Consider the following 27,934-nt stretch of genomic DNA (forward strand, 5'->3'; position numbering starts at 1 on the left):
CTACTAGTTGTGGCAGAGTTCATATGTCAAATACTGCTCCAGTCACTGATTTGGACTTTCAGCGCTGTCTTCTCGGAGTCCTATTTGCTTGGGGAGCTGTGTGGCATCTTGTTAGAAGGCCAAAGGGGAGGCAGGTGACCTATTGGGTGCATGTCTAGATGGCCTTCTCTCTTCCACCCAGTTCCATTCATCCTGTTGAGTTTCAATAAAGTATGATTTGACTTGATTTAGAGCATTTGCCACATATAAGAGCATAGGTGAGACATATTCTATTTAGTTTTTGTTATGGTGGCCTCAAATAATATGGGTTGGACAAAGTATGTGTAGTCTGAGAAGGTCATTATCCTTGAAGCTTCAATTTAATCTCAGTTTTTTAGATGTGCGGCCTGGAGAATGGTGAATCGGTCTAGGTATTTCAATATTAGTGGGAACAGGGACCTTGATGGTGATGTGCTCGGAGGGATTCAGCCATAAGGGCCTAATGCACCCTGACAGGTATAAAGCAGGTTTTCAGTCCAGCACACACATCCAGGATGTTAGGCAGGTGGTAAAAGACTCCTCCAGTTGTATCCCTTAAAGTCTCTCCTGTGTGCCCTTGAATTGAGGATCATTCTTACGTGACCATCCCTCGATTCTTTGGTGATTTTCTCTAGCCATGACAAAGGAGGCAAGTTCCTTCTGGTTGAAACACTTGTAGTTTGTCTTCAATTGCTGAGATTCTGCGCTCAGCTTCTATCACAAATTGTGCCACTTATCTTAAGTCTTGGTACTGGAGGGAGACATCCTTTCCCACTCTCCCTTTTTTGCTCTCCAGGGTTTTGTGGGCGTCATAAATAGCTTTAAAGATCTTTGATGGAGTGATTGAAGTTGTATTAGTTTCTACAGCATCCCCTGTTTTGTTTGGTGATGTTATTGCACTCCAAGTGGGTTTGGTATATTTATCTATGTTGCTCTGCTTAAGAGGTGCCGGTACCTGTTTTTTCCCACATGTTACAGCTGGTGGTTGGGAGGTGCCTGCAGCAGAGAGATGCAATGAGTGCGTATTATGTTGGTGTCCATGACAAACACATACTTAAAGAAAGGTTGTATGTTCACTCAAGGATGTCAAAGTTGCATACTGCAACAATCAGTGGTGGCAGTTAGACAAGCCTGGCATTGCAGATCCCTAGTCTCTGGGCCAGGTCCGATAGTGCGCGCACTCTCAAGCCAGGCGCAGCAATTTGGCTATGCACTCGTAATCTAATCCATCTTCCCGAACCAGATATGTTTATCATGGAGCCTTGAAAAAGAAAGCAGGGGAAAGAATCCTCAGTGAATCCACTCTGATAGCATAGCTCAAGTGCATATGGCTTATATACATTGATATGCCTGCTGGGGAGGGAGGTGTTGAAGGGTGGAGAAGTGCTCCAAACGTTCATATCTCCACAATCACCCAGCACATAGGCTAGAGTCTCTCAGTGCCTGATATTGTTCACTACCCTTGTGGGGTTATACAACACCTCCCAGTCTCTAGGCTCAATGCAATCAGTGTCAGCGCCTCTTCCACTGCTTCTCTCTCTCTTATCCCTTCAGCAGGGAGGGGTGGGGAGTGGGGAGCCCGGGACTTGCATATCTAGCTGGTCATGGCTTCACCCATCCCAGCGGCCCTGCTCTTGGTCGGCCGGGTCACAGGCAGGGTCACTGAAATGCAGCGCACAAGTCAAGAGTAGACAGCGTCTACCCACTCTTTTCACAGGGAGGACACTGTCTATCCTGCTAAGAAGTTAGACCCCATAGACATATAATGAGCGTGTTCTGGTGAAATTTTCAGACACCGGGACACATTCAACAGTGACAGCACATTGCCTGCTTTTGTTCCAAGTAGCAAAGTGCAGGCGAGAGGGCTTCGTTGTTTTAAATTCCAACTGGGCCCAAAATAAAGGGCAAATTTAAGGGGCTATCAGGCCTCTTTTTGTTGGAGTATCTTGGCTGGGAGCTATCTGGAGACTCAGAGTTACATGCAAATGCAATTTAGGGGAAGCAAAGGCACATCACATGTTATTACTTCACAAGTACGTAAGAGAGGCATACTTTTGAGTTTTTCCAGGCTCTGTATATGAGAGATTTGCATGCACTGTAAGAATGTCAGATGTGTTGGTCTGTCCCAGTATTTACACAAATAACAATTTAAATACCACTATTCTGTGTTATTTCTTTTATAGCGCTGATCATCCCAATGCAGGGTGTCAGAGCACTTTACATCACACATACACATTATACATTGACAATATATCATATGAGTGTAAGTCAATATACAGAATGTATTACATTAGACAGTGAATATTACAATGTGAAAGAGTCACATGTCCTTCATAGCTCGCAGTGCTATATTAGAATTGCAATATATGAATTGTAAGTAACAAAATAATTTCTGTGTTAAAAGCATTAGCCCACTTACCCTTGGACATTAAGTAAAAATCTGTCATCTGCGTGTTACATGATGTGCTTTGCAGGAGACATATTATCCCTCTACGCTACTTGACTCAAAACTGGGACTAGACAAAACACAGGTTTCTCAGCAAATATGTTATCCTCCAGAGTTATCATACCATTACATTATCCCCTGAGAGTTACTGGGGACACAAAGATTTCTGCAGGAGGTGTCTTAACCACAAAAGATATTTTAAAATGCAGAATTTGCAACCAGTTAAGCAGAACAGATCTACTGCCATGTTTCTTCTTGTTGCCAATTTCTTTGTGGCAGAGTTAAAAAAAAAAAATGTTTAAGTCAGGTTGCGTCACTTTTTTGGCACAACACCGACACAAAATCTAATTTCTTAAATATTGTAATGCACTAAAATGTACTCCTTACAGACCTATGTGCGAGGTCTTAAGATCTGAAGTCGCTTCTTGTGTTGGCACTTCCTGTGATGCTATGTGAGATGTCATGTGCCATGATGTCATGTGCTATGATGTCCCTTGCATACTGCATAACTTGGTTAGCCCCCCACTTCTCTTTTTACAGACTTCTGCCCTCCTGTAGTGGTTGAGTTAGTTAGGCTTGGCCCGTTCACTCTCATCACAGCCCTTCAGTCCTACCAGGGCTGCAGCGTCTTACCCAAGGGCAATAGGAGCTGCAATCGGCACACTCTGTGGAACAGGTCCTCGTCCACCCGCCAGTACACCTGACAATCCACAATGAACACAGGTAGCGCCAGAGGGGTTTTCTCCAGGTAGGCTGGCACTGTTTTAAGCCTACGGGCACCAGTCGCATGTAGCAATGGGAGAGTGGCCCAAGGGTTTCGGGCAGTGCCACAGCTCCAACTCTGCAGGAGCATTTCTCGCTAGTGACCAACTTCCCAAAGCCACTCTGCACCTGACCAGGGCTGGACTGGTCATAGCGGGCATTTACCCGGAAGGCTGGAAGGGTGGGGGCCAGTTTTGCACCTGTGGGAGTCAGTTTTGTTACTGGGGGCAGTTTTCCAGCGATTCCCGGTAGGAAAAGCAGCATTGTATAACTTGCACACCCCCTGGCCTCGACCGACAAAATTGCCAGGGCTGCTTAGGGTCCCCAGTGTGGCCCTGCACCTTACCCTGTTCACAGGGGTGCCTTCCGTCTATGGGATGTCAATGCTGTGGCTGAACAGGGCAGGTGGTTTCTTCACCTTGATTTGAGCCCAGACGGGGATGCTGAAATCACATCTGCCATCTTCATCATCTAGAACATGTCCCACCAGATTTCCCATTTTGTGATAGGATTAGGATGTAAATGCATTTTACATTTTATATCTTTTTCCTCCACATGGAAAAATATTTTCCTTGTGATCCTTGTCCTAGAACCCATGAAGACACACACATACTCAAGCATGTTTACTACTGAAGCAAGGTGAGCAAATGGTACGCAGACATAATATCGAACTTTTAATATCGAAGTGACATAATATCGAAGTTTAAATATCGATGATGAAAAATATCGGAATCACCAATATCGATTACAAAAATATCGTAATAAGTATGTGTGCTGAAATATCGATAACAAAAATATCTAAGTAAAAATATCGTTGTAAAGAAATATCGATAAATAGTAAAAATATCGAAATAAAATATATAGTAATAATTATGTAGTAATATGTGTTATTGTTGTGTAATAATTAATAATAATTAGAATTTATTAATAGTAATGTGTACCTATAAAATATAATAAAAAAATAAAAAAACATATATAAATTTAGGAGCGGGATGTTGGGTTAATAGGGGATAAGGGTGGGGAGTGTATTAAAAATGTATATATTATAAATATAAAATTCCATAATTTTTATTTTAATTAGAAAATATTACAAAAAAATATATTAATTTTTTTTTTTTATATAAAAATTAATTAATTGATATATAAATTTAGGAGCGGGATGTTGGGTTTATAGGGGATAAGGGTGGGGAGTGTATTAAAAATGTATATATTATAAATATAAAATTGTAGATTTTTTATTTTATTTTGAAATTTTAAAAAATAAAATATTATAAAAAATAAATTGTATATAAAAATTAATTAATTTATATATAAATTTAGGAGCGGGATGTTGGGTTTATAGGGGATAAGGGTGGGGAGTGTTTTAATTTTTTTTTCTTTTTTTTTTTTAATTTAAAAAATATAATAAAATTAAAAAAACATTTAAAACTTAAAAATTTATAATTTAAAAAAAACAAATTATTTTAAAATTATGTTTTCACATTAAATTTTTAAAAAAATTGATATTTGAAATAGATGTTATTTTATATAAATTTTTTTAAATTAATATTATATAAAAAATGTTTATAAATACATATATTTACATTGGAGAAAAATATTAAAATGGTTAAATAATTATGCATTAAAAAAAGTGTTTAACATTTTAAATTTATTTGGAAAAAATGTAATAAATAAATCAAAATATTTTTTAATTTAAATATATATTTGTAAAAATTTTTTTTTAAATATGTCAAAACATTTATTAAACCAATATGTACATTAAATACAAATGTAAAATTTCGAATTTCGAAAAAAAATTGAAATAAATTGCGAAATTTTTTCTATAAAAATTTACAATATTGTTCTACTTTCAAATATGTTTAACTATTTATTTAATATAAATATTTGGAATACTTTTTAACATTTAATTCATATTTACACATTTGGTTTAAGTATATTTGTTTGTTGAGTGTATGGAGTGAGTAAAATTGGTAACAATCTATATTGCTGTACAGTTTTGTATATTATACTACATTTGAATAGTGAAAAAAAACATTATTAATTAGAAAAGATTTTATTTTTATACATTATTATTGTATATAGTGTTTAAGGTATCTATTTTTATTTAACTAAACATATATATACATGCATTTTATGTACCTTGGAGTGGGAATTTAAATGTATATGTAAATAGTGTACTAAAGTATTCCTAATTAATGTAGAATGGAGTAGGAATAGTAAATTATATATAATTAGTGTCCACCATCTATCTCTAATTAATGTAGACTGGAGTGAGAATATTAAATTATATTTAATTTGTGTCCAGCACCTACCCCAAATTAATGTAGACTGGAGTGGGAATAATAATATCTATTTAATTAGTGTCCAGCACCTACCCCAAATTAATGTAGATTGGAGTGGGAATATTAAATTATAATTAATTATTGTCCACCACCTACCCAAATTTAATGGTGACTGGAGTGGGAATAGTAAATTATATTTAATTAGTGTCCAGCACCTACACCAATTTAATGTAGACTGGAGTGGTAATAGTAAAGTTATGTAGATTGAAATGTCATTAAATAAATCTTGTAGTGAAGTAAAATATTAAATACTGTAGTGTTTTTTTGAACAAATGAATTTTTTTATTCACATGAGAAAGAACAACAATAAACATTACAATTACACATATTTTTTACATTTATATTTATTCATATATTTGTGTAATTTGTGTAAATTGTATTAAACATTTCAAACAATATTGGTAATATAACTTAATTCAAAGAATACATATTTAATAAACATAAGTATTGTTAGAAGTAAATAAAATGGGAAACAACCATTACAATGCAACTTTTACAACGCACTACCATTACAATGAAATTTTTACAACGGTAAAACTATTACAACGCATGTATTTACAACGCATTTTTTACCAACGCAGGTATTTTTACAACGCATACCATTACAACGTAAGTATTGGTAAGTATATAATTAAAAATTACATTTTATATGTTTGGTTTTTTTTAAGGGTCCAGGGTCAGTTTTCAGTTTTGGGGTAAAGGGGTATTTGTAGGGTTCTGGGTCAGTTTTCAGTTTTTGGGTAAAGGGGTATTTTTAGGGTTCTGGGTCAGTTTTAGGTTTTTGGGTAAAGGGGTATATTTAGGGTTCAGGGTCAGTTTTCAGTTTTTGGGTAAAGGGGTATTTTGAGGGTTCAATGTCAGTTTTTGTTTTTTGGGTAAAGGGGTATTTTTAGGGTTCTGGCTCAGTTTTGGGTTTTTGGGTAAAGGGGTATTTTTAGGGTTCAGGGTCAGTTTTAAGTTTTTGGGTAAAGGGGTATTTTTTGGGTTCAGGGTCAGTTTTCAGTTTTTGGGTAAAGGGGTATTTTTTGGGTTCAGGGTCAGTTTTCAGTTTTTGGGTAAAGGGGTATTTTTTGGGTTCAGGGTCAGTTTTCAGTTTTTGGGTAAAGGGGTATTTTGAGGGTTCAGGGTCAGTTTTCAGTTTTTGGGTAAAGGGGTATTTTTTGGGTTCAGGGTCAGTTTTCAGTTTTTGGGTAAAGGGGTATTTTTTGGGTTCAGGGTCAGTTTTCCGTTTTTGGGTAAAGGGGTATTTTTTGGGTTCAGGGTCAGTTTTGGGTTTTTGGGTAAAGGGGTATTTTTAGGGTTCAGGGTCAGTTTTGGGTTTTTGGGTAAAGGGGTATTTTTAGGGTTCTGGGTAAGTTTTGGGTTTTGGGTTTTTGGGTAAAAGGGTATTTTTAGGGTTTAGGGTCAGTTTTGGGTTTTTGGGGTACAGGGGTACAGGGTTAAAATAAAATTAAATTTAAATTAATTTAATTAAATGAAATTAAATTACATTAAATTAAATTAAATTATATTATTTTCTATTAATTTAAATTAAAAAAATTATTATATACTTACCAATACTTACGTTGTAATAGTATGCGCTGTAAAGGTACCTGCGTTGTAAAAACATGCGTTTTAAATACATGCATTGTTATAGTTTTTGCGTTGTAAAATTATCGTTGTAATGGTATGCGTTGTAAAAGTATGAGTTGTAACGTCATACATCCAAATAAAATATACTGTTTGAAAAATACATATACAATGTATATATTCAAATACATGTTGTTAATAAACAATAGTTTAGTATTTATATTAATATTAATATATTAATATTACATTTTGTAACAAAAATTTTAATTGAAGAAAATATTGTAGATTACATTTATTTATATACATTTTGTTAAACATTTTGTTAAATTTTTTAACACCATTTCAACATTTTTACAATTATAATAATACATATTATGTATTTTATAATATTTATTTTTATAATTTTACAAATTGTGTACATTTTTCTAAGTAATTTAATACAAATTATAAATTACTATTTTTTCATAGTATTCCTTGGTTTATTAAATTCACAAATACTTTGCTTGCATTAAATAATAAGTGTGTAATTTCTAACTTTTTCTTTAGTTTTGGGTCCTTTATTTTGTAACCGCTTTAGGTCGTTTTGTGTCATTTTGAGGAAGTTCAGCTAGCGGTTGGGAAACACTTCACGTCTCTGAAGGTAAGGTTTATTTAATATGTTTTAACTGTGTTTTAAATTAATTTTGAGAGTAGTTTGGTCGTATTTAGTGTTGTTAGAAGTAAATGTGTTGTATTGGAGATTATGATATGTTGTGTTTGCGGATGTACATTTAACGTACTTTTTAGTGTTGAATTGGCTTGTATGTAGAGTTAGTGTTTCGATGTTTAAGTTTATTATTCGAAATATTATGTTGGTATTACTTTTAGTAGGACTGTATGTGTTATTTTATGTGGGTGGTAATATTTCTTTTATGTCTTTCACTTGCAGGAGTTCCTGATGTCCGAAGGAAGCGCTTTTTTTTGGGGAGAAGTGTTCGTTAGTTTTATTAACTAATAGTTTGTAGACACTTCTTCAAATTTTTCGGTTTTCCTGGAGCCTTTTTTCTACATTTTTACATTTTTCGGGTTTTTTATGGTATTTCGAAAGAGCTTCGTGGAATGGATTTATCTATTTTGGGACACTTGTATTTTTTCATTTTTTTTTGGGTAACTGGAATTCGAAACTGGATTATTTTGGTGGAAATGGATTCTACATCATTTGGAATATCTTTGGTAAGTTATTTTAAATTTTTATAATTGTGGGTGGGTAATGTTTTAATGTTTATTGTTTAGTTTTATTTATTTCAAACATAATTAATGTGTGTATATATATTTAATTATATAATATATATTCCATACATTAATTTTATTCGAAATAAATTATATGAATGTAATATTATTGTATTACAACATTTTTCTATTGAGATTGTTTGTGGCTTACAGTAGTTTACAGTAGTGTTTTGGCTATTATATTGAGGTATTCCATGCCTGTTGTGCTAGGGTACAGCTTTACTTGTTTCTCTAGGTATTTGTGCATTTGTTTTGTTTGTTTGGATGTTTTTGGAATTAGTTCTGTAATGGATTGTTCCATTCTTAATTCCTGATAACTTTGCTCTTTTTGGAGGCATGTAATGAATTTTTCTAATGTTGGTTTAGTTCGGCCTGTTGATTGGAGGAAGGCATTGTGCCAACCTTCAACTGCGTTGTTTGTTTTAGATTCTCCATTTAAGGTGCTTCTGTAAACATTCCACCAGGGTATTAGGATTTTAGGATTTCTCCTGTGGCCAGATCTATGGAGTCTACCTATCCAAGTGTCCTCAAAGTAGTCTAAGAGAGGACTTAACTTTGCTTCATTTTGTTTGTAAAATTGGCTGTCTATTAAAAGGTTGTAGTGTTCGGCCACATCTGTTTCAGGGACGTAAGCTAGTGCTATCAGTTTTTTTATTTGATATGCAAAAGATGAGCTTGTAGCATATTCTATGCTTAGAGTAGTTTTTTGTAAATGCCTCCAAAGACACTGATTAAAATGATAATAGCATCCTTGGATACAAGTATGGGGGTGTATTTTTAAAATAGCTGAGAGCATTGCTTGTTCAAAATCCAGTATAATTTTTTCTGGGGAATAGTCATTTGTTTTTTGTTTGATAATGTTTAATAAATCCATATATGTTGAATTAGTTTTATTTGGAAGCAGTGCATATAGTAGAGGTATGTTACAGTTTTGATATAAGCCATGTATTGTGTAAAGTTGGTAGAAAGGTCTGGGACAGATGTTAAAAGTACCGTCCATCATCCAAATTTGGCATTGTTGGAGTTTTATTAAATTTATAGCAGTACCAAAGATTATTATTCTTTTCTCATTGTTTTTATTGTCGTAAATTATAAAAGGTATTTTGTTTAAAGTTATAGTTTGGTTATGAGTTAAATTTATATCACTATATGTTTTAGGTGGTGGAGTGGTAGTAGTAGTTGCTTTTTTGGTACGTGATATTGTTCTTTTGAGAGAAATTATATTAGGCATTTGGGTAGTGGCTGTTTTTGGGATTTGTGGAATTTGTTCTTTTAAAATTAGGCTTGTAGGTTTTTGGGAACCTGTACTAGCTTCTTTAATGTTTTCTAATGCTGTTCTGACTTCTATTTCTGTAACATTTGGAGGGTGGTTGTGTTCCCTGGTGTAAAGGACAGTTGCTTCTCTAGTTGTTGCTCTTCCATAACATTTGTTAGAGTAATATTTGCAACATTTCCAATTTACTTTCATCCCAAATTGTTTCTCTTGGGTATAAGTATAACCCATGTAGCAGAGTAATAGTTTCCCTTTTTGACTGGTAACAAATTCAGCTCCTTCTGTCATTTTCTCCTTTTTAAATCTATAAGAAATATATGGTATAGTTATTATAGTTATAGTTATATGTATTTTAAGTGGGAATTATAAATATTTATATTGTGCATGCTTACCTTTGGTTGAAGTTTAGTCTGTGATTTTGATGTTCTTTACTCTTTTTCTTGTGGTCTGTCTTTTCTGGTGTTTCTTTGCTTAAAAAAAACATTTATTTGTGTTAATTGTTTACTTATATTTTGTTGGGTAGCTTTTACATGTTTTCCTATAAGTTAAAGCTTTTACTTATTTTATCTTTTGGAAAAGTGTTTGGATATACTTACTTTGGTAGTTGTATCTTTGTTTGTTGAATTCTGTTCTTTGATATTTGTTGTTAGTGGATGTTGTAGTGGTGCTAGAAAAAAAGAAGGATATATGCATACATTTTTACAATATGTTAGCAATTTTTAATTCTTTAGGAGTTACTGTTTGTCACATCATTTAATTGACTTACTTTGTATTAGTTGCTTGTTATGCAGAGTTTTAATGCTGTTGTAGGTGTAAGGCAATCTGTTCAATTTTCTGTTGTGGCCTGTATTTTCTTTGATGTCTTTATCTGTAAAAAAAATATTATTCATTACAATCCATATTTAGAAACATATTTTGGTAGCAGGTCTGTTTGCTGTTTTAATGTTAAAGCTTCAATTAATTAATGTTGTTCGAGAAAAAATAGAAAATGATTACTTTGTTAGTAGTTTCGTCGTTTTCTTCTTAGGTTTTTCTGTTCTTTAGTAGTGAAGTTTTCTGTACTGGTAGGAGATAATATACAATACATATGTATGAGTTATTTGTCCTTTTTACTAACTGTGTAATTTTAGCAGTTCCTTTAATTAAGTTACATTTCGTTACTTACTTTCAATCCTCTTAATGGTAGGTTGAATCTTAGTTTTCTTGTAGGCGTCGTCAAATGTATCCACAGTATTCTTTCCTGTCTTCTACTTTTCTCAGGTAATTTGTTTGTTGGATGTAATTGTTTATATAGTGTTTTGGAGTTACTAATTAGTTAGCTATTGGTGAGTTTATGTTTGTACTGTTTTGATTCGTTGGTTTGTATTTTCGATAAACTGTTGGTGTAATTAATTACCATATATGGTAAACGCTAATTAATGTTGAGCATACATACCTTTATATAATATGTTAAAGAAATAATTTATAAATGTGTAAATCATTTATTATTAAATGTGAAAATATTTTTATTTATAAATAGTTGTAAAATGTTATTTTTTGTAGTGCTAATAGTCATTTTTTAATGTTTAAAAGTGTTATAGAATAATAATAAAATTGTTCGATATTGCTTAAATAACGATATTATTGTAGTCGATATTTTTACTCTCGATATTTTTAACGTACTGTTTATAAATTTTAATTATCGATATTTAAATATTGCGATATATATGTGGTCGATATAATTGATATCGATGTTTATGTATTGCGATATTTAATTTTCGATATTTGTGTATGTGATTAAATAAGTATAGGATGTCGATATTTTTGATATCGATTTATTTGTGTCGATAATTTTGTACTACGATATTGTGTCTTTCGATAATATGTCATAGATTCGAGCAAATCAGACGTTAAAAGCTATTGGGATTGTTTGTGAAAACCTAGAAAACGCTTCTCCTCCCATTCCCCATCCGGAAATCCTCTTCAGGAATCCCATGTTTTTAATCCTAACCTTAGAACTGCATAAAAATACTGGCATTCAGGCTGATTGTAAACTGTTATGAGTGTAATTTAGGGATGAAACAATTATTCAAATTCGGGGGGAGTGGGGTTTGATGCCTCATAAAAAGTATGGCAACTCACTTTTAAGCACTGCACTCTGTGTCTTAACAGCTTTACACTTTCTGTCTGATGTACCGCTCACAAAGGTAACAGCTAGAGCGGACGACTTTGAAGCTGGGGAACCGAGTTTAGGCAAGAGATATTGGCTTTGCCAATGTGTTTAGCCATGTTATGCTAAAGCAAGGCTGCGGTTCAGCACGGCTAATAGTTAGTGGAGTAGAGAAGAGTGGCATGGAGTGTCGTAAAGTTGAATGCCGAAGAGTGGAATAGAGTCTCGTTGAGTGGAGTGGCAGAGAGTTAGGTGTATTGAAGAGGCACAGTGTGGGGGCACGAACAGTAGCATGCACTGGAGTGGCATAGAGAAGAGTGGAGTGGTATACAGTGCATTGGTATAGAGTGTTGCAGAGTATGGTGACATAGAGTACCGTGGCTGCTGATGCCTTATATTGTCATCTAATGTAGCACATGGAAATATTCTCCACTGATTTACAGTGCCACTAACCTACAGTGCAATTATATGGGATTCATGCAAATATTCTGCCACTGACGATTACTACAGTGCCACGGGGAACTTGTCTGCGTGCATCGGGGTGAGTGGAGTTGTATAGAGCGATGTTTGTGTGTGTGGCGTGTGTGTGAGCGTGTGGGAGAGGGGCGACTAAAAATTGTGTAAGAAAGGAGATCCCTTATATTTGTGGCCCATCCTCACTTGTTAATGACAATAGCCCTCCCTTGCTCCTCCCTGTTACTGAGGTGATGTATACACCAGCAGCTGTGTTGGTGTGTCCTCTGTTTTGATGTTAACCAGGCATTGATGTTACAGGAGGGCCCAGCAGCAGGTGACTGTATAGTGGCTCTCAGTGCAGCCTCACTCTTTCCCCACCGAGAGACTCCTGTGTCGTGGGAGGTATCGCTGGGGTCAGTCCAACTGGCATTCTGCTCAACCGGCCAGCGCCTTTGAAAGGGCGTCGAGGCGCTGCACTGAGTTATATGCCCACATCCTGGTCTCCAGTATAAGCGCTAAATTCACACCTCACAAACCTGCAGTTTAAAAATCCTATTATTATTTTTAGCGCCCGAAGGCTGGCTAGTCGATTTGCTTTTTGGGCAGTTTTATATAACATGGACTCGACCCAAAGATATTGGAGTGCTATACATCAGTATATAAAATTGCTCCAAAATATAAGGTTAGCGTACTCTACTATAATTTTCTATACGCTATCCTGTAAGTGTCAATGCGTCGATGACAGCACAGTCACAGTTTGGGCCCAGATTAACATGCAAGCAATTTTAGGACCAGATTGCACCATGCAATGCAAAGCTCGAATCCCATACAGGTGCATGATCTTCTTGAGTCTCATACTTATGCTTTCATCAGAAGGGATTTCTTTCATTCACTAATAGCTGCAAGCCATACATGACACACAGGTAACTTTAATACAAACGGCAGAGCTTCAGGCAGCCACTGTCACCACCTCCCCCATTACATTTGTGCTGCTTGACAGAGTATTATATTGAAATACATTATTTTTTTTGTTTCGTAATTTTTTATTGAAAGTTGAAGAACATCACAATGTGGGTGACTGACAGCGTTACACAATCGCTGGAGTTATTTAATTCTTACTGCCCATTTGGGGGTGTTCAAGATCTTACCTGTGTAGTGTGTGGTTGAAAGGGTGGAGAGTTTGATTTTTTTCCTTTGTGGGAAGTGACTAGTTAGTTTACGATAACACATAACAACTCTTCCTCAGCTCTGAAGCAGTGGCTAGTCTTGAGACTTCCTAATCTGCCAGACCACCTTTAGGGAGCCCACAAGGCTACCCTGAGAAGCCAGATTGGTTTCACCTTTTACATAGTGTCACATCAGTGTGACACGTATGCAATTTCAGGCCCAAGCAAAGGAGGTGGTGGAAACACTGAGGAGGTTCTATCTGATTGGCTCAGGAGATGCTGGGTGCTGACATCAGCACGACTTGTCATTGGTTCTCTGGGGTTAGAAGCCAAATTACACAGGAGGTGAGGTTGCTGATAGTACGCCAACCCTGTTTGGACTTACACCCGCACCCACTTACTGCACCCAGTAGCACCTGTATTTCACCTGTACCCATGGCAACCACGCTCTATCTGCCCACAAGGCAGCTGCACTGCATCTGCTCCCACTGGCCCCTGCTTTCTCAAACACCTGTATTGCACTTAGGCTGTGGTAGCTTCAGCTGTTGGTGGCGGCTCTGCATCTGCTCACCATGTCCAATGCTCCTCGTGGCCAATTCCCACCTGACATGGACACCGAGCCTGGTGCACCCACAGGCCTCCTGACACCGTTGTAAAACAGTCTCACTTGCATAAAGGCAGTACTATTGTGACCAGGACTCAGACACCCAAGAAAAGAGAGAAACACTGGAAGACATGGCCACCTGATAGCAAACTCAGGGGTGCTACAAGACATTGGAACAAGAGACATTGGAGGAATAAAGACACTGGGGACAGATGTGGAGACACAGGGATATGGGATACATACTGTGGAGATACCTGGTACCCAGTGCTTAATTTGTAAAAAAAAGAAGTGCAGGTGCTGAAAATTTTGCCAAGGATGCCATGGCACACGTCTTCCTCCGGTGAGCCCCACTTTCAACACTCTCACTGCTTCAGTCTCTATCTTCCAACCTTGATCTGTTGTCTGTCTCCTAAGTCTTTGCTCTAAGAGTCTATCCTCTCACCTCTCTATTTATTATTATTATTAAAAGATTATTAATCTTTCTTTTCTCTCCGCAACTGTCCCGCTCTGTTGGAAGCAAGCCAAATTGTTGCCGCTTTTGAAAAAATCTGGGCTGGATTCAGCTGTGCCTTCCAACTATCGGCCTATATCATTACTGCCAGCCTTAGCAAAAGTTTGCGAGAAGATCGCTTTTAAACAGTTGTACAATTTTGTTGAAACATCTCAGGCACTGCACCCAGCGCAGTCTGGATTTAGGGCTGCTTACAGCACCGAAACAGCCCTAGTTGAAATGTCGGAGGCTATCCGGGAGTGCTTGGATGAAGGTGGCAGAGCGGTTCTGATTTTATTAGACCTCTCTGCCGCCTTCGACACGGTGCCCCATACCCTTCTTCTCACTAGATTAGCTACCATCGGCATCACCGGCCCTGCACTCGACTGGCTGACGTCTTTTTTAGATAATCGGACACAACAGGTTTGGATGCCTCCATTCGCTTCCTCACCTAAGAATCTTTCTACTGGGGTCCCTCAAGGGTCTACTCTGAGCCCCTTGCTTTTTAATGTTTATTTAACCCCTTTGGTTTATCTAGCAGAACAGCTTGGGGCTAAAATTATGGCCTACGCCGACGACACACAACTTTTGTTCACCTGGCCAAAGGACAAATTGGATACGTCGGCGGTCCAACTCTGCCTCTCATCGGTCTTCCGTTGGTTGGCACTTGCCCAGCTCAAGTGCAACGAAGGCAAGTCGGAGGTTCTCTTCTATGGCTCTTTTCCCGACAACTTTAGCAATCTCCTATGGCCCAGTGATCTGCCCGGCCCAAAATCCATTGGTGGCCCAGCAAAAAACCTGGGAGTATGGTTTGGGAACGACCTTAAGTTTGAGGACCACATTAAAAGGCTTACGGGGGTCTGCTTTTCCACTCTCAAAACCCTACGTAGGTTTTTTCCCCTCCTCCCGAGAGAGGCTAAAGAGACGGTTTTGCGTGCTCTAATACTTTCCAGGTTGGATTACGCGAACGGTCTGTTCTGTGGCCTACCTGCCTACCTGATTCAACGCCTCCAGGTCTTACAAAATGCGGCCGCAAGGCTCGTGTTTAATTCACCCAAGAGATCTAGTGTCCGTCCCTTCCTCCGCTGCCTCCACTGGCTTCCGGTTGCCCACAGGATCATGTTTAAATCTCTTGTTCTCTCCTTTCGTGCAGTCCACCAGAATGGCCCTGTCTACCTGAGAAAAAGGTTCACCTTGTATATCCCTAATCGATCCCTCCGGTCGGCTAACCAGTTCCAAATGACCGTGCCCAGATTTAAATACTCCCGACTAGGCGGTCAGTCCATCTCGGTCAGGGCCGCGAGGGCCTGGAATGCTCTCCCCCTCCATCTCAGGACTGCTTCGACCATCACGGCTTTTAAGAAGGGGCTGAAAACTCATTTGTTTAGTATCATTCTTTAACCCACTATTTTTCATCCTACCCTCTGTATCGGCCTCACCTTCTCGCGCCAGGATACTATTTTTAGTAATAGAGCGCGCTACAAAAGCCTTTATATCATATATCAATTGTTTTCTATCACCTTTGTCACACCCTGTATTTCTGATTTGCTCTCTATTCATTTTAGCCCTGCCCTTTTTTCTCTTCACTTTTATCCATGCTCTGCTCTCTCTCCCCTCAATCTTGGCTCTTTACTATCACTCTCAGCAGTGGTTAGCTGTGCCTCGATTTTATCATTTGTCTGCTTTTTTTCCTCTGTCCTGTCGTCCAGATCCTTTCATTCTATCTTCTCTCTTCTTAATGCTCTCTTCTTCACTTCATGGTTGCTTTCTCTTTGTATCTGATTTGCTCTCCTTTTCTTCTGCTGTGCTCCGTTTTATCTCTCTCCTTTCTTGTTGTTTCTTCTCATCTTTACTCTCGCTGTCTCTCATCTCTAACACTGCTGCTGCCTGTGACCCCTGTCGCCAGCCTGTACTAGTCCCTGCTATTTTGAACTCTGCGTTTTCCTGTTGTCATTCCTAAAGAAGCGAAAGTTGTTATACTTTCTTACCTACACTGAGCGCAAAAACAAAATGTACACCAAATGAAAATGCTTTTTTGCATATATTAATCAGTGTGGTATGACTGGGTTTATTGGGGATCAGGCGGCTGCTTGAGCACAGCAGGTCATGTCACTGCTAGTGCTGCCTGCAATTAGTAGGTCCAGGGATGGCGACGGCATTGGCATCCACTGCTCAGCTTGCTGTGATACTGCCTGCTACAGCACAGGCATTATCCCCAGCAGTAATGCTGCCAATGCCAGTAAGTATGGCTGTGGTGCCTACTGGACTCACTCACGCTCAGCAATTACCATGCTGGGGTGCAGCGCACAGATTCTAAGTTGTGTTGGGCCACAGCCTCATTGAGCACATTGAGGATAGCAGCAATGCAGGGCTGCCAGATATGCTACTCTGGCTACGCAACAAGTGGAAAGTCCACACTTACTTTCATTTATTCTTCCTCAAGAGCCCTCACTCCCAAGTTCCAAATGCGCTCTTGCAGCTTCCTTGCCTCTACTCTGTCATGAGCCAGCCCCCAGCTACAATTATTCAATGGGAGGTTTAGGCTCAGGCAGTGGCAGGTGCAGCAGACTAGGGGAATAGAATGCAAGCCATAGTGTGTCGATGACTTCTTGGATTTGTGATCAGCGTGATGACATCATCACTAACGTGGTGATGTCATCACGCTGATCATGCCTGCCTGGACAGGTTAATGCCGGCCTGCCTATAAACATTTACTAGCCAGTCACCATGCAATGTATGTTATTCTTTTTATTTTGAATTGAACAATTAATATTGAGACCACCACCTACAGGTTCAGAAATTGTAGCCCCGGCCCTGTGAAAGAAGTGCAGGTGCTGAGCACCTGAAAGTATCTGCTCAAATTAAGCACTGCTGGTACCAGAAATACTGGGAAGATGAAGATACTGTGGAGACATGCACAATGTACAAAGGGGGACATGGTTAAGCACAGGCATGAACACTGGGTTAGATCTGGACCCTGGAAGAAAAGACTATGACAAGATACAGGGGGGTGCAGCGAGAAATGGGGAGACTCTGAGATGTGGAGTCATTGGAGGCACTGGTGAGACACAGATATATATACTAATATGGATAGATATGGTGACATGGACTTGGGGAAACACAGATCTCCATGAGACATGGGCATGGGAAGACAGCAACAAATGGAGAAAGAAGGAGACAAGGATTCTGGGAGACACTAGAGTGCGAATATCAGTGAGAGACTCCGGCAATGGGAGATTTGTACACTCGGGATACGTAGGGTGACAAATTACACAAAATAACTAGAAGAGACCGAAGCAAGGAAAAACGGGGAAACACACATACACGTGGAGACTAACAAAATGCTTTACGTCAAATATGTCTGCAAGGGCAAGGCATAACCACAGTCCCAAATCCTGCGGTAATCCTTCCAACTGGTACCAATGCCTGCCCCCCCCCCCCCCAAGCCCAGCACCATCAAAATCCTGACTACTGATGGCCCTCCCGCTACACAGCAATGAGCTGCGGCCTAGGCTCCTGGTAAGCTGCTGGGAGCTATAGGCCAGTTGCTGGTGTGGGGTGACCCACCGGGTCTGCTTGCAGTTCTTGGCTGGCTCACCATTCAGGTCTGTAGTGGCAGGACCCCTGAGGTGACTGCTCATGCCCCCCCAGAGATACTTCTGGGCTCACGCTGGTTCCACATATGGAAGGGCCATAGAGACAGTGAGGAGGGCCTCTGGAGGATGAGCAGTGATGTTGCAGCTGGAGCTCAGGGACCCACCCAGAGGCTAACTGCTACAAGGGCCACTGAAGGTGTGAGAGTGAAGGTAGAGACAGGGCCACCCTGTACTGAAAGGGGTGATGCCCTGCAGGCTGCTGGAGGCCCTGTTCCTGGATTGAGACTCGGAGTCTGGGACTGGCCAAGGAGGCTATCCCGCGACTCCCTTGCCTTTGCCTCGGCTCCTAGCTACCCACCTCACTTCCCCTTCTTCTGCCAGGACTCACAGACAGGGTGACGGTGCCATCTCTTCAGAGTCTGCAAGCCACCAGGTGAGAAAGGGGGGAGTGACCAGCATAGATCCCTGTGCAAACTGGCGGCCGGATGGACTGAGGCTTGCTGGCACTTAGAGGTCACTCCAGGATGCTAGAGAGGCGTCCCTTAGTGGAACAGGTTCTCGCTGCAACCTCAATAGAATGCACGGAGGGGTTGCGACTGGTCACATAGATGAGCGCTCCCAGAGTGGGGGAAGCGAACATATAACTGTCAGAAGTGCAGTGGCCATCCAAGTTGTGGTTGTTGAGCCTACTCTGGTGCAAAAAATAGTTTAAATCAGTTCCCAGAATAAGATCTGTCATCCTGTTTTGTGACTGAAAGGGCGCATTGAGCCCTTGGCAATGCCCCAGCATCTTCTGTGTGCGCCCCTTCAATCCTCCCCACAGTAATGCTATTCTTAAGGTGGCTTATATCCAGCAAATTGTCCTCCTGAGCGCAAAAATGATACATTTCCCTGAGTATACTGCACTCATGCAGCAGCAGAGGAAAACATTTGCTGATGTCAAGGTTAAAATGCGTGCTATGCAGATTAAGTAGGTGCTTCCCTACGGAGAGAGGGTACAGACTGTTCATTAGGGGAAGATTTTCTTTTTTGACAATGCCAAGGACGCCTGGATCTGAGTCGAGGAGAAAACCTAGTTGAAACGTCATTGAGAGGATCTGCCAGTCTTGCGTTTGGAATCGTGGTGGGCAGGCCCTCCTCAAGGGAAAGGCCAAGGGAACGTCAAGGAAGAGCCAAGTTTGCATCTGGTAGACCAGGAACAAACAGAGATGGAGACTCTTGGCCTCTGAGTGTGAAGAGACCGAGACCCAGTTCAGAACCAGACCCAGAGCCTGCAAGATTTGGGGTGCTCCTCCTTGTTGACCAGTCCTAGACCTTCTGTAGCCATTGGTTCGAACAATGGCTTCCATTGTGTGGGGTCATTTAGGCAGCTGATCACCTGAAGTCAAGGTAGGATGCACAGGCTACCACAGGCCTGGGCATTTCCTTAGTTGTTGGTAATGTTCTGATTATGCTCATTGAAGTTCCACAGTTTAGTAATATACTAGTTAGGGCTAGAAAGGGAAGGGTTCCCCCATGCAAGGAAGGTGTTTGGCCCATTTACCAGATGGTTTGCTTCCCGCCCTCTTCAACTTACAGATTTGTCCATGTTTGTGCAGTTTCAGTTTTTAGTTGATCAGAGTTAAGCTACAGGGTGGCAGATATAGTTCTGGAAGTGTAGGATACGTGGATGGTGTGTCAGGGTTGCATGTTGCACCCGGTTACAGTGATATGATATCTGTTGCTTTGGTTTAAACTGCTTAGATGCAACGCAGCCCCCTTTGCTGCACTATACACTTACCACCATGACACATGTATTCATAGCTAGTTCCCCATTCTTGTCATGGAATGTCAACAGACTTTAGCAAATCAAAGACGGTCGCTGCTCTCAACCATGCCAAAAGGTTGGCCCCTGATGCTCTCTAGATAGAGGAAACCAGCTTCCTGAGTAATAATTGTAATTTTCTAGGCCAATATGGGTGTTCTAAAATCTATCATGCAGGTTACGCAAGAGGGAGCAAGGGGAGTCGGCATTCGTCTTTGGAGATGGCTCCTGCTGCTCCTATCTGCTGCCCACGCAGACCCATTACGTTGAATTATAATGATCAGACTAAACCTGGTCAACTGTTAGTGTTCACATTCCCATGGCATTGACAGAGTCCTCCCTAACTGCCCCTGCCAGTCTGCTGACACAGTCTCTTGCAGGTACACTTATCCTGGGTGGAGAGTTCAATGCAATGATAAATCCGACGGTGGACATATCAGTGGCAAATTGAAACTCCTTGCTACTTGGGCCAGCTTGCTGGGTTTATGTGATATATGGAGAAAGTGGCACCCTGATAAGCGACAGACAGCACATCTTATTCTCACACTGCACTACTCGTTCTAATGCATCAATCACTTTTTTTATGATGGCAGCTGAAATGTGGAAGGTATGGGGTTCAAGGTCCTTCAGAGAGGCTTGTCCGACCATTCCTTGGTGGAACTACACCTTAGGGGTTTCCCCACACACATTTTGGGGGCTGGCTTTAAACACTTGGTGGCTGAATGATGAGGGCTTCTCTGATAAGCTTAGGGTGGAGGTGACTTCAATGTCAGTGTGGGCCCAGTGGATTCACTTGCATAGTCTGGGCGGTCTGTAAGTCAGTAGTTCACTGTCAGATTAGAACACTAATCATTGAGTCCATGATTGACAGAAGCTGGGTAATTGACACCCTTGAAGTTGAACTTCGTACCCTTGAAAAGTAGGCTTCCCACTCTCTAGATGACTTGACTCTTACAGGGCTTATGGCAGCAACGGAGGAGATACGGCAGCCTTAGCTAAACTCGGTCAACCTTTCTAGGCTAGTCGCTGAATGCAAGATCTATGAATGTGGTGGCAAAGCGAGCAACTTGCTATTCTGGCTGGCACCTCCTGATTTGGAAGGGAGAATAATCCTGCAAGCATGCTGTGAAACCTAAGATTATGATGGAACCACTTGAAAAAAAGCACATATAAATCTCTAGTGGTGAACTCACCAGACCACCTGACACGTTTGAAGGCTAAATTACAGGGGGATGTGGGTCCCCTTGAGGATGAGTGGTCAGATGCCAAGATTACTGCAAGATGCCTGGTCATCTCTACTAAATGGAGGCTAATACAGTTCAAATGTTTTCACAGACCATACTATGACCATACTAAACTCATGACCCATGGATGTTGCATTGCCAGAGCTGAATTCTTTCTCATGATATGGCTTGCCCAGTGATCATTCGCTAATGGTTGAAGATTTATACAACACAAAGCAAAACAATAGAGTTTGCTTTGGAACCTATCTGCAAAGAGGCTATTTTGGGCGTTCAAAGTGAGGCGGCAGATGCTCCCTGCACCCGGCATCAAGTGGCAACTAGTTTGTTGGTGGCAAACAAGATATTGGCGGCCATGAGATGGGTGCTTAACCCCACACAATTGGATAATTATTCCAGGATATGGATATTTGCACCGCCATTGGAAAAAATTCCTACAAAGTGTGTGGCTATCTATATTAGTATCACAAAACATGGTATGTATGGTGGGATCAATTTTGAATTACAAACAGCACATGGGTGGGGTAGAGACAAACTCACAAAGGGTTAATGCTCTGTACTGAGGTTTTATGATACGTTATTTTTAATTCTGTCTTAAACTATGAATTTTGCTGCTATATCTTTTTTATGTGGAAATTGTAAAGGTTTTAATTAACCAAACAATAAACTATTACTTACTTACTTGCTGTAATGATTTATGTGAATCAGTGGGTCCTTTACTGTGGCAGTGTTCTGTTTTTTTGTTTAATGATCAACAACAATTCTGTCTTCAAAAAAGATAACATCCCCTTAGAAAGCATTTTCAGGAAAGTCCATAGAGCCCTATATGTTCAGGTCAGTGTCAAAAGTGAGCTATGCAAAAAAGGTAGCTTAACATAATACCAAATTCAAAGTGTAATAGTCAAAACGTAGAAAGGGTATTATCTCTCTATCTTGTTCTAAACACCAGAGGATTAGGTTCCCAAATTTAAATTTGATTCTTGTAATCAACGCCACAGGATGGCACACCTCAGATTTGACAACTTATTCTTGAACTCGAAAAGTTATACCATTGTTGCCAAACAATTTACCTACATTTTGGTCTATAATTTATTGTATTTCTTGATATTTATTTTAAGTTCACTAAATTTATATTTAATACAAAATGGAACATTACTCACTTGACGCAGTACAGGAAATGGTCCCTCCAGTCCACGGTGCCCGTCTGACCTGATATTGTCTGTTGCACAACAAGGTCAAACCTAGTCTTGTTGTTCTGGAAATATTGCATGAGGCTGTTCACACAGCAGTCTGTACTGCTAGGGTTAGTAGGGTTCAGGGGGGCATAGCAGACATCTTTCAGCGCTATACTCTTATTGTGTTTGCTGGACCAGACCGTAATTTTCTGAAGTCTTGTCTGCAGGTCTAGCAGCTCCAGCAAGATGTCCTTAGACAAGATGCTGCTAAAGTTCTGCTGGCCAAAGAAGAGGGAATTGTACTGGTGAGTGGACTGGTTGGCCACTGTGATGATGAGCTGGTTTGTTCGAAAGAAGGGCCCAAAGTTGGCATCATGGAAGTCTTTCTCAAGTCGAGCTCTACTGTTTGGTGCTGACCAAAGCTCCACGGGGTCTGTGGTCAACTCTATGAAAATCAGCCCAAACGAAAGGGCGACCACAAAAACACAAGATATAACGATAACAGTCTTTGGGTGGGAAGCAACCAACGTCCCCCATTTCCTGAACATCTCGCCCAAAAACTTATCAGTGCTCATGCTCAGCTTTTCAGAACATGTAATGTCCTCTTTCCTGACCTGAGGCAATTTAGTTTTTTCCTCTTTCGCTTGTTTGCACCTGTAGATGCATCTTCCAAACAGAAACCCCAGAAAGATGACTGTCAGCAAAAAGAACACAATTAGGCAAATCACAAGGACCCCGTCCTTGGTGCCAATTGTAAAAGGCTTGGCTTCGTCAGGAGGAGGTGAAATTTTTGGACAGGTCTCTATACAGTCCTGGCATGAACACGGATTTCCGTCAATGCTGGCACTCTCATTGCACTTCCAAACCTTACTGTAATGTGGAATAATACCTCCATCAGTAGGAGTGTTGCCTTCTATCAATTTAAAGTCAATATCCAGTGGGGCCAGCCCATTGCTCGTGTCTCCTTGAAAATCAAGCCATCTTTGGCTGTTGCAGAATTCTGAACCATACTTTCCACACATGGCTGCAATGGCATACCCACCGGTAGCTGGCATCCGCACATTTTTACAGGAGTTAAAAGATTCCTCAGCAAAGGCCTTCTTGTAATAGCACTCGTAACTCAGAGCTGCTTCGGTAGGTGTGCCTGTACTGTTGCTTTGGAAAGTCCTAGTGACATTAATGAAAAGGCTCTGGTTTGGACTGCAGGTATTCTGGCAATAAATGTTGGCAAAGTTCTCAGCACAGGATGGGCATCTGCTTAGGATGACCTTGGAAAGTGCAAAGCTCCTCTCAATGCTCTCCAGTTGCTTGTATGAACAGCAAACACGCGTGTCATTGTCGTTGACATAGAGCATGGGGCAGACGGCCATCAACTTGTTCAGGTGGAACCCCTCGATCCTTCTTGCAGGGGTGTTGGAGACGCATGGTACGATGGGGATAATCAGACTGTTTGAGATCTCTGGGTTTCTTCCACATTCATCATAGATGGAGCAGAAGCCTTCTTGGTGGATTTTGGTAGCGTTTGTCCCCTGTTTCAAAGAGATAAGATAATGTTATGTTATGTTTTATATGCTTCCTTATCAACATTTTGTGTAGCACCTGATTAGTATGGCATCAAAGTTCTTTTAATATAGGTGTCCCATTCTTACGTTTCTGGGATTCCCTTCAACCAGCTTTTGTGGTTGTTTGGTTATGTATGGTTAGTAGGGTTGTGATAAGCGTCTACTTTAGTAAAGGTCTGTGGTGCTTAATGTTTAAGTGAAATTAGTTTGGTCCAGCTTACGGTCTGGTCAAGTATACAACGTGTATGGATTAGTGTGCCAACAGACTTTGCAGTTTTTTCAATGAGCTGGGTGGTTGGATACCCATTGCCTGAGCCATGCAGACTGTTTCCTATGCAACATTGTTATCCATTTTACCATCCATGATTAAATATTTTGCCATGAAGATTTGTAATTCTAGCATTCTCTTCTTGAGAAAGGCACATGATTGGAAGGGTTTTCTAAAGACAGCATTGCTGAATGTAATGGCCCTTTTGAGTGTGCGAAGCAGGCTAATATGGCAGATGCACCCATGATCAACTAGATAAATGGCATATGGTAAATATTTGACAACTGTACAAATCGATCCACAAACAATAGCTTCAGAGATATGTTGCCCCACTGGAGATTGTAACCTGTGGACCAGAAAAGCACCAGAGAAACCTTGTTGTGTCAGAATGTGCGCCCTAATTATGATGGCAGTTGGTCAGACCGCCATCGCATCGAGCAGGAGACCCACCCACCGTATTATGATGAGACCGCCAGCACGGTGGTCGGAAAGCGTTTTTTTCTACTGCTGCTTTTGCTGCAGACCAGGAAAAGGGCTGCTGCACAAGCCACAGTTTAAAAAAGCACTTTGTGCATATCCATGCAGTGTGTGCTAGGCACACAGTGCATGGATGTGTAGGGGGCACTTCATGTGCCCCCAGGGCCGCTTAGCAGTGGCCCAGGGGGGTGCTGCTTGTATCCCCCAAAGTTAATTTCCACCTGCGTTCTCATGGCAGTGGAAACGCCATTAAATGGCAGTCGGAAAGGGACATCCTAATCCCTACGGTGGTGCCTGCGCAGGTACTGCCTCCATTGAGGGATAGGATTCTGACTGATGCCCCAATGGAAACTTGGATACTGTCAGAGGTGGCAGTCTTTCCTCCCGACCTCTACGGTCCACCTCTGCGGTCCGACCCCATGCATCAAAATGCGGCAGTTGGACCGATGGCCTGTCGGTGGTGTTCCGCCCAAAATCCTTATGAGGCCTGTAGTTCTTACCATAAAAACTGCTGGGATTTTCAGGCAGGTTGTGCCTAGAGAAATGAATTGCACTGTAAGTAAATTGTTTCACTTACAAAGAAGTATGCGCTGATGAAAAAAACATATGATAAATAGCGTAATTTCTTTGCACTGTGTAAGGAGACAGAAGCTAACCTCTGTTCCCTACTTGTACTAGCAAATCTTTTGCCAGCAACCGTCTAAATAAATGGCAAAGACTATGACTGAAAATTAATGTCTCGCTAAAAGTGATTTGTCTCAGGAGACTGTAAACCCATAGGTAGCAGTCTCTTTATGAAGCCCACATAAATGTTACCAAGCTATGCATGGTAATAAATGGAGCCACAATTACTAAATGTAAGTATTTGTGCCTCTTGCAGTGATTAACAATAAACTACGCTTTTTTTATTAGGAGAGGGAGGGGCTGTCCCACAGGTTATTTTTAAAACAGGTTTAGCAATGGATAAGACCACCTTCGTGAAATGTTTTCTGCCTTTTTTCTGACTTTGCCTCTTCACCATTCCTGCTTAAGAAATGTTGCTAAGATCGGCCACTGAGACTCTGGAGAACCTATGTGAACTTTAACCTACATTGAAGGTGACTTAATTTTGAATATAGCAAAATAAATTGAGGATCTCAATTAACACCTTGAGAAAGCTCAAGAACCCACTTACCAGCAGTAAAACACATGTCAGCTATAATAAAGTTACCTTCAATAACTAATGTTGAATTATGCTAATCGGTGGAAGTTGACCAGACATAATAAACACATTTAATAATAAAAAAAACGAATGTTGAATTATGACACCATGTGAGTATATCTTGATGGATATATAATAAAATATCAAATACACGACTGAAGTCTAGGATTTGAGTGCCTCTTTATAAGAAGAACGCTGAAATTGATAGCCTTAAGAATTAACTGACATGTACTCTTAGTTGGTGAAATGTATGATACCCAATGAGCGCTGGCAGAAACTCTAGGGCAGCGGTTCTTCAACGTCTGACTTCTGTGGACCCCCACTGAATCTGTACTAAAAGCCATGAACCCTGGTCTAAGCAATTACCTCAAAACAATACACACAACAACAGAAAGAATAATACATCAAACAAATACACAAATTATGAAATATTTTATTTTAATACACAAACTGTAAATCTACAATTCTAGATGTCTAGATAGTTGCATATGACTTTGTCTGTTTGTTCCTAATCCATGCTCTCTTTTTGTCTGCTCACACCAGTGCTTCTGTGGAGGCCACAAGTCTTCCATACTAGAATCTATGTGCTGTAATTGCTCTGCTCCCACAAATCAAGCTAATGATTCCAACTTAATTTTAGCCTCCAATTTCAAATTCCTTCACCTTTACACAACATTTTACAATTTTAATTTTACAATTCGCTTTTTTATGCCTATATATACGTTATCAACCTGAAAATAATTTTTCATTTTCAAGTTAGTCGCTGATCCTTTGAGAAGACTGACCCCAGTTCTAGGGACAGTAGTAATCTAATCATTTAAGAGAATGAGTATCTAAAGTAATGTGTGTGATTGGGTAATAAGAACTTTCACAAGCTCATGCCCTTGGCAGATTCAGAGAAGATAATATGGATTGTTTAGAATCATTATCAGCTGCAACTACACATGTCCTTATGAAACAAACAGTGAAGCATCCTGATAGCAAAGAGGACTGATAGAGGTCTTTCAAGCTGATAAGGTTAAACAAATGTGTTGACTGTTCAGAAAGATGTGCCAGAGTCCTACATTGTACGACGAAGCCCGCCAGCCATCACTTGGACTAGACTCAGGCATCATGCTTGCACTGGCTGTTTTTTTCGTTTTCCGAGGAAATAGCTCACACATTAGATCTTCAGCTTCATGCAGTCCAGACCATCTGTGTTTTTTGTGTGATTTTTAAACAACAGAATGGATGGAGAGATGGAGATAGAGGTACAGACAGACAGAAGGAGAGACAGAGAGTGAGAAAGAGAGAAAAGTCTCAGGGGAAGCATGTGTGGGGGGAGAGATGCCAAGGTGACCACGCTTTTTCTGGTCACACTTGTGTCTCAGCATGGCAGAAAACAGACATACATCCCTAGAACTTCCCATACAGGCTACAAGGCTGGAATGGATGGAGCTGCCTGGACAGTGATACAGCCACCAAGACTAAGGCAACACGCAGGGTGACGTCCTTGTTGTGCAACTATTAACATTGTCTTGCAAGGGCCACTATCCACACAGCAAAGGCATATCTTTTTTTAAATACTTTATTTAACTTTTTGAATTGACATCTACCAGCATCAGCCTTTATCAACATGGTTAATTGAGCTGGCACAGTGAGGTACAACAAAGAGCTTAAAGCCCTCACCCAGATCTCAATCCACCTCTGCTCCACCTACCGTGACCATTATTCCAACAACCACAAACATCTGATTTACATGCAGTGGTATTGGTAATCTATATAGTATATCTGTTTGCTCCCATCCTTGTGTTGCCCCACACCCATCGCCACAGACTTCCTATTGTACATTTTGAATCACGGGGCCTCCTCGAATCTCTCCAATTCCTCCAGAAGTCTCAGAAGGCAGTGGCAGCTCTGCCGCTAAGGCAGTGGAGTGCCGCCCCACAGCTTGTTAAGCAGTGCAAAATAAAATTAGAATGTTAATAACAAGAAGTTATTATCATTTTATATTTCTTTGTGGGACTCCAGCCAGGTTGGGTGGGGTGGGGCTGGGCTCACCGCCATCCGGGGGAGCAGGAGTAGTT

General features: G+C 40.3%; 1 protein-coding gene across 1 annotated transcript in view; it reads right to left on the reverse strand.

Annotated features, from left to right (window-relative positions):
- Positions 1-27,934, reverse strand: part of NPC1L1 (NPC1 like intracellular cholesterol transporter 1) — a 176,716-nt gene that overhangs the window by 102,023 nt on the left and 46,759 nt on the right. The window contains exon 2 of the mRNA XM_078665537.1: positions 22,346-23,889. Coding sequence (XP_078521663.1) covers positions 22,346-23,889 — 1,544 coding nt within the window. The remainder of the gene's footprint in view (positions 1-22,345; positions 23,890-27,934) is intronic.

The sequence above is a fragment of the Lissotriton helveticus genome, chromosome 11, assembly GCF_964261635.1.
Source record: "Lissotriton helveticus chromosome 11, aLisHel1.1, whole genome shotgun sequence".
Taxonomy (NCBI): Eukaryota; Metazoa; Chordata; class Amphibia; order Caudata; family Salamandridae; genus Lissotriton; species Lissotriton helveticus.